The following is a 10697-nucleotide window of genomic DNA, read 5'->3' as shown; positions in this document are numbered from 1 at the left end:
CTCGTATTATAAGCTGGCCACGCTATCTTTTCACAATATTGGCAGTAAGAATGGAATGGAAGAATACCTTCATACGCATACGTCTGACGTAGCACTTGACAAGAAAACTTAAAAGTTCGACTCTGGCTACGTAATGGCTAATCGCCAAGGGTTCTGCCGGTCTAGCCAAGGTTACAATCGCTATCGCTTCGACAACGAAAAGCTTTATGTCTCTCTATCACTCTTCCATATTAGTGCGACAATGACAGTTGCGTTTCGATCGCTACGGAGCGTAAGCGATTGGCATCTTGGCTACGCGGCCTGGTTATTAGGTATGATACAGTCAGCAGCAGAAGTTGCTAAGTGGACGAGGTGTTCAAAACGATCTTGACGCGGCTGTATTATTAAGAGAATAAGAGCGTTTCTAAGTAATTAAGTACACTTCGCCCGCTTAGCAACTTCTGCTGCTGACTGTACATCGTGTGATCAAGTTTTCCCTAAGGATATTTAATTGTAATAATACCTCGAAGTACATATTATGCTGTGTATTGTGATGCAAATAGTACATACTACCAAGTGCTAAGTCAAGTACAGAGCTCATAGGGATATGTAATTATGTACTGCATTCTAACTGCCCAGTTTGTGCTAAGTTACCGTTTTCAGACTCTACAATCAAAACAGTGAACGTACAAGCTCAATCAGATGACTCAAGCAGCCAAAACCGCGCCGCTCGCGGTAAATTTAGAACTCTATGACACTACTTTCGCGTTCATTCAGTCTATGAACATTTTACGTACGTGAAGTTCAGTGGGAAACAGAAAATATGACTTTACAAAGACGTGCTAGTTTTCAAGTGTACAGACACGTGGACTCCAATACCAGTGATTCGTCCGGGTCATCTAGTTCTTCAAAGAACTCGGATACTCCTTTGCGAAAGTAAGTATCCGTTTTAGTTGTGTATAATTGCGACACGTGATTTAAATACAATTAAAGCTCTAGATGTGTAGTTACACCTATGTATATGTAATAATGTGCATAAGTACAAGATGTACGACTGTACGTATCCTACGTAGTGTATGCTTGGTTTCGTTAGACATTTGCATCTGTCGTTTTAAAGGTCGTTGTTATTTATAGTGGAGCAAAACAAATAAACAAGCATACAGTTATGGTTTATTTTAGATTTGTTTGGTTACTTTAGACCGCGGTGGCTGGTAAACTTCGAATGTTATCAGGTTATCACTTCTAGAACTTAGGAAAAAACGTAGCTCCTAATAATTATTTAAAAAAAAACAAGACCGAAGTGATCTCATAAGTGTTCCGTGAACAAAGTTTTGTACGGAATACTAATAACATTTTTTAATTAAGTCTACCTAAATGAATTAAAGAAGAATAAAAAATAGCATTGTATTTTTTTCATTTAGGTACTTAAAATATATAGGTATAGCATTGTATAACTAACTACACGAACATACAATTAACTATTGTAGAAATAAAATAGAATTAAAGGCGAAATCTAGTGGCAACACCAGTGGTTTTGTCAAAATAATACAATTTTATGTATTACCATCACGGTCCGCGATTGTTACGCCATTTAGGGTCCTAGCTAAATTGGTTGTTCAATACTTGGGCTATAAAATTTCCAATTTAGCAAGAACCATACATGGCATAACAATCCCGTGTGGTGACTGTACATACCTACCTGCACATTTTAATGGCATTCTTTTTACTAGCTTCAAAGCAACTTTACAACATGTTTTAAGGCATAGCATTATTCAACGACAGGGCACGTAGTGAAAAAAAAATCGAGGGCCTATATTTTAGCCAGGCCTTAAATTTAGGCAAATAACCAATGTGGTAAAGTAAGAAAGTAAGAAGTACTAGTGCTCGACGCTGCAGTAGTATTCGACATGGGCACTTTTTTATGTCAAAGTGACAAGGATTAAATTTGAATACAGAAAAATCTTCGCCGTTCAAATTTAACCTATATTACTTTGACATAAAGTGCCCATGTCGAATTTACCTTACGTGGGCGCCACCCGTGCTACATCGTGCACGTAGCCAATATGTACACGTACCTAATCACTAATAGCACTAATTAGTTTCTTTTCGTCATGTGTGGTTAATTATGGGTGTGGTTGAGCGACCTGAAACGGAATCAGTACATTTTTAATTTACAATTCATACGTGACATAATATACGGAAAAAGTGCATATAATCCCTCTCCTTCTTCTTCGCGTTATCCCGGCATTCTGCCACGGCTCATGGGAGCCTGGGGTCCGCTTGACAACTAATCCCATGATTTGACGTAGGCACTAGTTAGTTATAATCCCTAATTGGTCAAACTATATACTTAAGTAAATATCGCTGGGTCTATAGCGCAACATACAAAACAATCAGTGATCGTAGAGTCAGCTGCAGAGATACCGAGTTGGTTAAACATGGGTCAAACCAATTTGTCAGTCAGTAAGAACCATGAAACTACTCAAATTTTTCTTTTGGGTGCTAGTACTAGTGTAAGACAAAGATAGTATTATGATTCTCTCTGTCAATTAATTAAATGAGACAGTTCTTTGACAAACTATATTTGGTCAAATACCGTAATTTTTTATAATTTCTGTAGACAAATTTTTAACTACATATACCTATAAAACTTCTACGGTAGTTATCATTAATTTTGGAACCATTTCTTAGTTAATTATAAGCATCATATAATAAAGTTACTTTTATTTAGATTTAACCGTCTGCTCCGCGCGTCGGTGTCTCGCCACTGGGCCTACTTCCGAAGGGACAGGCCTGCGCTGCGGACCCGCGGGCGCTCCGTGTCGGACGCCGGGCTCTGCTCCATTGTAGATGATGGTAGGTACCTTAGGTACAGGTAAATAAAAATAAACAAAGGGGGCCAGTTATTTAATTTAAAGGATGACTCACTCTAGACCGGACTGGACCCAGGCGTCCGACATGTCATTTTTTATGACGGGATTGATCGGTGATCGCGTGCAGGTGTTTTTCATAGAAAACGAAGCTTCGGCCCGGTTCCGGCCTGGTCTAGCGTGAGTCATCTTTAAAGTGCACAAATGAACATGCACACGGTCGTTATTGGCACAACGCAAGGTGATTACTTAAAAGGAAAACTAAGATTATCGTGTCTTAGTTTTCCTCTGATTGATTTACATAAATCCTCAGTAGCCATTCTTAAGAATATTTTTGTTTAGGTCAAAACAGTAACCTATTTAAGTACTTACTTAATACCTACAGTCAGCAGCAGAATTTGCTAAGCGGGTGAGGTGTTCAAAATTACCTTGACGCGCTCTTAACAATAAAGTCGCGTCAAGAGCATTTTGAATACCTCACCCGCTTAGCAACTATTGCTGCTGACTGTACCTACTTTATACTTGTAATGGATATACTTGTTCCGTTCTGTTTAAGAAGCTAATATATGAATTTGTATATCCCCTGGCTAATACATTAAAAAGTAAAAAAAACTACGCAAGGGAATTTCTGAAAATCCACACCCAGTGACGTCACGCATATTCAGCGTTTCCGGGAAAACCCATTCTAGTACGATAAAATAGGGTATTACACTGTATTTAAAATAAATTATTTTACACCATGTATGAAATAAAGCACCAGATAATTATTACAGAAACACAGATAGGAGTTATTTTTCGTCACAAGTTGTATTTAATAAATCGGATAGAAATACAAAAAGTAGGTGAGTTGACCGTGACGTCACGATGTAATGTTTCATATAAATTCCATATTAGCAAATCGTTTTGACAGTTCTAAAAAAGTAACTGATTTGACTAGTAGGAAAATACCCTATTATTACAGGGACTAATGTAATTCTCCTCTGCATTGCATTTTTGCTCTTTCAATCAATTATGGTAAGAGCGAAATAGATGGGTATTGTCGAATACATGGTATAATAATATTATTATACTCCGCCTGGTACTCTCTTCCCGTCTTTTCGTGGTCACGTGACTGATACAAGCCAACGTCATCATGCGATAGCGCTATTTAAAGTGGCAATGTTATTGTGACGTAGGCTTGTGTCACTCTGGGAAGAGAAGACCATGTTTTATTAGACTATGGTCGAATATATTTTAGCTTTTGAACAGGTAGCATGTTGGACTAAGTTTTAAGGATTTCATACTTATCTACTCTTAGCTCCTGACGATGTTACGAGTAAATTACTCACACAGATAGGACAGGTGTATCTACTTATATTATTAGGTACCTACATCTGTGTTACACGAAGACGTGATGCACGCTCCACGACATATTCAGTTATTATCAGTGAATAGTCACTGGACGTAGATGGCAAATGGCAATAAATGCTACTAAGGTAAATGTACGCTTCACCGAATGCTTAAGCCCTAGACTTACGTTTAATTTTTTTATTAGTTCTGATACTTTCTTACGAATATGTTCAATACTAAAATAGAAACATAGATAAATTTGTCCTCATTTAAACATACCTATAAATTACTGAAATGATTGGACGTGTATTAAAAATATTTTTAAAGTCATTTCTTCCAATTTCCAAGTTTGTACCGTTTACCGAACTAAGAAACGTGATTTGCACATTATACCGAATAGGGAGCCCGCATTACCGAACTAGGAAATAATTGTATGAAAATATGGTGTTGAGTGGTGCTCAAACTTCAGTAGTTCACTATTAAATCCCTACTATGCTTCGTTTTTTAGCATTATAAAGATGGTAAGCGATCTTGACGTGTCTTTTTTATTGAAAAATAAGTCAGTAAGTAAGGTACGCAACAATTATAAAACATGTACGCATATGTATAAAAAAATTTGGCTGTTTCATAAATTTTGGCTGGTCCATTTTCTATGGAAGGGTAAATTTTTTTTCACGATTTCGGAGTTGGTCCCATAGTAAAAGTTGCTCAGTATAATCCCAAAACCTCCCTGAGAATGGGAATGTAGTTAATTTTTAGCCACCCTGTATGGGAACCCCGGAATTTCATAACAAAAGATAAAAGTTTAAAAAATAACAATCGCCCACGACGAGAGGAATCTAAAAAAAATTTTTGGACATCTAGGTTTGGACCAACCTGTATAAAATATTATTGCTTCATTATTTTTATTATCCTATTCAGTTTTTTTGTCCACATTCCAAGACTTATCAGGCGTCCAATAAGTATGTCTAAAGTTTGAAAAGCGCTGGCATTGAAATAATGGTCACAAAAAATAAACATATAAATATCGACCTAGCCGTTATCGTAATAAGGATGATATTCTCATGAACGTCGAATAGAAACATGGCCAACGCAAACATGAGTTCGGTAGCAGAGACCATGGGTACCATTCACCGAACGGCCGTTCGGTGAACGAAACATGGAAAATATGTGGAACCTATTTCGCGAATGGATTTTGAAAATAGTATTTAAATCGTAATCAATGTGGTATAACTACAAATCTATCATTAAATTTGATACTTGAATCCATTACAAAACCGTACATGTATAAAGTTCCTGCTAATACTGACGTAAAATATCTAAAATTATTGTTTGATAATAGTCTTGCCAAAAACCTTATTTTGATGCCAAAAAGTCGTAAAACATGAACATTTCAAACGCAGTTTTATAATAATCTATATAGGTTATTGTTGTTCGGCAATTGCTCATAAAATTACAAATACATTAAGTTATTTGTGAAATTAGGTAGTTAATCTAAATAGTTCGTAATCAACCATTAAAAAAATAATTTCAAAAACATACGCTTTCCCTGATTCCGGACGCTGTTCGATAATACCTTCCAATCAAATTGTCGGTGTACTCATCACCGAACTCACATTAAGCTTAATTTCTGATAATATGACTGCACTAAATTAATTAAATTTACTAAAATACACAAACTAATTAAGTAGTCACACTGAAAAACCATACTTTGAAACACAGAAATAAATTTAAAAGGTTTTATGACCTTAAGAAATATACGCAACTTCTTACCGATTTCTTTAAGGTTGCCCATACAAAGTGGCAATCGGCAGCAACGATCCGTTTCGATCAGTTGCCACGTCCCAACTGCGGGACAAATTGGCCGACTCTGAGGCATAGTGGAAGGGATAGGTATTTAACTCGTGGAAAAAAAATACGCAAGTAACTATCAGCTGTAAATAATCGACTTATAGCCTAAAATAGAAGAAATTCGGTGATACGGACGGATATTGAGCGTTCGGTGAAGCGTACTTTTACCTTATTATACAAATGGCCGACTCTTGTCCGGTCACGATCGACACGTGAGGAACAATAATTGAGCATTGTAATGCGATACTTTAATTTCAAGAGTTTCAAGTTTCTTACAGGCTTCTATTGTTGCGTATTACCTACGTCACAGATTTAATATTTACATTTGTAGTGTCTGTACCCAAAAGTTAAGAACATTGGTGGTACAAAATGCCTACAATTTTGGTAGCGGAGACTGGGGGACTTGGTTTATAAAATTACCTACTTTATATATTAGGTATAACAGCAATTATAATCTACTACGCTGTCAAAATCAGAACAGGATTTACGTGACCAAGTCTCCCAGACTTCCCTTCTCCCGAAAATAACATCGCGACGGGGCCTGTGTTGGGGGCACGTAAGTCACAGCCAGAAATTAGGCTTCAGTAGGTATTATCCTTATGCCGGCTACATACGTAACGATAAATCGTTGCGATAAAACTGTGCAGATAAATCGAACCGTGTGTATGACAAATCGTTGTCGATTATCGTAACGATTTGTCATACACACGGTTCGATTTATCTGCACAGTCGGACTGCACAGTTTTATCGCAACGATTTATCGTTACGTATGTAGCCGGCATTAGCTGTTAGATACAGCACATACAATTTTTCTCTGTACGGACTTTTCCACGAGACATAAGGCATTCTCTGTTAGTAAACCAACCAAACTTTACATCGCGTTGCAGAGTCTTACATAAACTTTTCCTGCAGATCCCGAACTGGATTTCCTGACGTTCCCGGCCGTGTCGCCCCGCCGCTCGCTGCAAGCGTTTGGCACCCGACCAAGCAGACCCGCGCTGTTCATAACGTAAGTCAATTTTGTGCCTAAAAGCCCTTACACATTGTCCACCACGATGTTAATATTCCCCTAATTTTTGTCTGGAGCTCCTGAAGGATCAATATAGTTTAAATTCTGCGAGTAAACGCAGCGGTTGTCAGCGGTGAACAGAGCGGCTACCGCGAAAACCGAAATTCGCAAATTGCGGGGATCTTTCTCTTTTACTCCAAAGAAGGCGTAATTAGAGTGACAGAGAAAAATCCCCGCACTTTGCGAACTTTGATTTTCGCGGTTATAGCCCAGTTTAGGAATCGTAAGCGCCTCCTGTGCGTGCCGGATTTCCTGGTATTCATGGCCATAGCGACGCTATGCGGTTCTTATTGTAGGTACCAGTAGTAGGTACAGTAGGTACCTACGATACGGGTAAGTAAATCATGTACGGTCAGCCAAGAAAGTGGTTTACCACTTTTCGACTCTATCACAATCAGAAGAAAGAGTCGAAAAGTGGTAAGCCACTTTCTTGGCTGACTATACCTACATTACAATGAACATGGGTATTTGTTGCAATCAATTTCTTTGTTTCATTGCTTTTTTAAACAAATGAAATTCATCGCAATTTACTTACATAACAAAGTATTAAAAAACTGATTTTTCATATGGTGGGACTTACGAGGCTATAGCTATAGTAAAATGTATACGGTTCTACGCGCCGCAAGCTCCGGCCCGACCCCGGCCCGGTCTAGCGTGAGTCATTCTAATCTCAACAATTTCACAAATTTTAGTTATGGTTAGGTAAATGTGCCTGATACGGACCATTGCGCACGTACAGGGTAATCAATTACATATTACACATTAATTATAAGTACAAAACGTTATTTTTCCTCCTGTATCTACTAGCAACGTAACAATAGTGAGATATAACACATTGAGTCATTTTGAGGGGCAGTTAACAGTGAATAAGTATGAAGTGTTATGTGACAGGTTAGAAGTGACAAAGGGCTCGTAACGAGTGTATATTTATCTTGTGTCACAATAGAAGCCTTACTCTTTCCTTCTAGTTATTAGATAGACAATGGTTATATGTTAACCTGAGTCATTTTCAAATCTACTGAAAAACTGCGATATGGCGTATGTGCTTTACTTTACTACATTTTATTTATTTTTCATCACACTCGCTCAGTAAATGTGGAATTGCACGCAGGTTTAGCGGGAGTTATAGAAAAAGCGTTCTCCCTAGGGAGTTATGGAGTTTCTAGTGCCATAATTAACAGTTTTTTGTCTTTATACTTAATTTTTGTATCGCAAGTGTGATGAAAAACATTGTGTGTAACTCGGGGCGTAATAATATTGCAAACTCGAGTCTATAAATCTCTAGATCTAAAATTTAACTTACTCTCGTTTGCAATATTCAACTTACGCCCCATGTTGCTCAATGTACTATAACTTTAGCTTAAGGTAAGCCGAAACAAAATTGCCGCCACTTTTTCTGTCATTCATATGATTGCAATCAATATTATGCGCAATGCACCACCGCGCATGGTTCCCTAGGCCGACTCAACCGTCATGCAAAAAGTAACTCTAACTGTTAATGCTAAAGCACAATTTCCTTTATATTTCAGCGCCTAGCCCAGATGACAGCGCGATGGTTTGTTAGGGACAGTGTGTATGTGAATCTTGTTGTGAACGCGGAATTTTGTAGAGTGTAACCTATTACAAGTAACAAGTTTAACTAAAAACGTCTTTAATCTCCACCAAATACGTAATATTATCGTTTCAGTGATTACTGATTACATTAGCTACATCGAGCTGTGCTTACCGATTTTCAGTTGTTTAGTGTGGCGCTTTTCATTTGTTTAATTAAATGAGTGTTTATGAGAGAAATTTATATCGATTGCGTATTACAATACCTATTAAAGACGAGAGTGAAAGATTAGTGTCAAGGATGTTTTGGTAAAACCGGCGTGGTAGATATAAGTAGATACTATACCTGCGTGCGCAAGGAGCCTTTTGCCTACATTCGTAAAAAATATGATAAAATTTTCGATAATTAATTACTGAATTAAATATATGTGTAGGTATGTAAGCATACGTGTTACAGTATAGTATATTTTACCTTATATTTAAATTACATTAAAAATTATAGTAAAAAAAAGAAAAAATAGAAGTACAGTCACCTGCAATAATATGTTACACAACGGAGGCCGCAAAAATATCTGACACGATCTTATATGTTGAGCCATAAGAGCGTGTCACATATTTTTGCGGCCTTCGAAGAGTAACATATTATTGCAGGTGACTTACAGTAGTCGAAAAGTAGGAAATTCGCAAAGAGTGGCGATAAATTAAAACACGACCGAAGGGAGTGTTTTTAATCGACACGAGTTGCAAATCACCTTTTCGCACGTGTATTGTATTGTATAACGTTTTACAGTATATAAAAGTATAAGGCCCTTTCAATTTTCGACATACGCACGTATAGTGCTAGTTACCCCACTAGGGCGGGAAATTAGCACCATATGTAGGTACCTACTGCAAAATTGTAAAGTACCTATAGGAAAACTTGACTAGGCAAAATATCGCTTCATACTTTTTTCCGTAGGTACATAATATACTTACTGTATTAATTTAATTTAATGAACTAACATGAAAATTTCACATTAGGTTACCTATGTTATGTTTTTTTTTTTTAAATAAACAACCGTAGAGGTAACACCTCAGTTCAAATAACTGTAAATTCTAAACTTAACTTGTGCACTCATGAATTTTGTGAAGACATGGCGGTTTGAAATTTTTTGTAAAAAAATGGAGTATTCTCTGAAATGAACTGAACTCTCTACAATAGATTAGGGTCTCTAACAAGTTAAAAAGAACTCATAGCCGGCTACAGAAATAGGTAAGCAATTTATAGAGTAACTCGTTGCTTATTTCGGTTATTTCCGTAGCTAGAGTCTTAGACCATCAAGTTTCGTCTTAAGACGAAACAGGAGCTGAGGTTTAAATATTTTAGGTAAATATACCCGTCTCGCTAACGGAAGCGCCTCCTAAAACTAGTGCGATAAGGACAAGGCGAAAAATCCTGCGTAAAAATCTCAAAAATCGAGGTTTCGTACTTGGAGGAGGAAACCAAAACTTAACCAATCGTAACCAAATTCGGAAATCTAAATGATTATGAAATTATCTGTGTCGGACCGTTTTGCGTTTTTGGCTATTTGATATCAATTTTGAATACTACGCCTCTCATTGCCGCATAGTCAATGAGGCCATTTTGGCCATTTTTGAAGGGCTCTAGCGCCTTAAAAAACAAAAATATCAAAAAAAGCAAAATGGTCCGATACATATATTGACAATATTAATTTGTGTTGAAAAAATCATTGCTCTAGCATCAAAACCTACGGAGGAAACAGTCGAGTACGTTTGTATGGAGAAATGACCACTCCTGTTGGCTCTTAAGCAAAAGACTCAAAGGACTCTAGTCTTAATCAAATCAACTGTCTAAATTGACATTCTTGGATATAAAAAATTGAATAGTGAGGCAAACCACTAACTGCTATGAGGAAATAACTATTATCATTATCGAGTTTTAGTTGCCGAGCAGAGTTACAATCAATATCTGATTAATAAACCTACCTATTTAAGGTACTACCTATTATCGGGACTCCTTGATTGTATTTAAATGTATACATGTATAC

General features: G+C 37.1%; 1 protein-coding gene across 1 annotated transcript in view; it reads left to right on the top strand.

Annotated features, from left to right (window-relative positions):
* Window positions 1–695: 695 nt before the first annotated feature.
* Window positions 696–10697, top strand: part of LOC134669490 (uncharacterized) — a 106842-nt gene continuing 96840 nt past the window's right edge. Inside the window, exons 1-3 of the mRNA XM_063527077.1 lie at window positions 696–915; window positions 2711–2835; window positions 6942–7038. Coding sequence (XP_063383147.1) covers window positions 803–915; window positions 2711–2835; window positions 6942–7038 — 335 coding nt within the window. The 5' untranslated portion in view covers window positions 696–802. The remainder of the gene's footprint in view (window positions 916–2710; window positions 2836–6941; window positions 7039–10697) is intronic.

Source organism: Cydia fagiglandana, chromosome 12 (genome assembly GCF_963556715.1).
Source record: "Cydia fagiglandana chromosome 12, ilCydFagi1.1, whole genome shotgun sequence".
In the NCBI taxonomy this organism is placed as follows: Eukaryota; Metazoa; Arthropoda; class Insecta; order Lepidoptera; family Tortricidae; genus Cydia; species Cydia fagiglandana.
The sequence above is the reverse complement of the archived record's forward strand: the minus strand, read 5'-3'. Positions and strand labels throughout refer to the sequence as shown.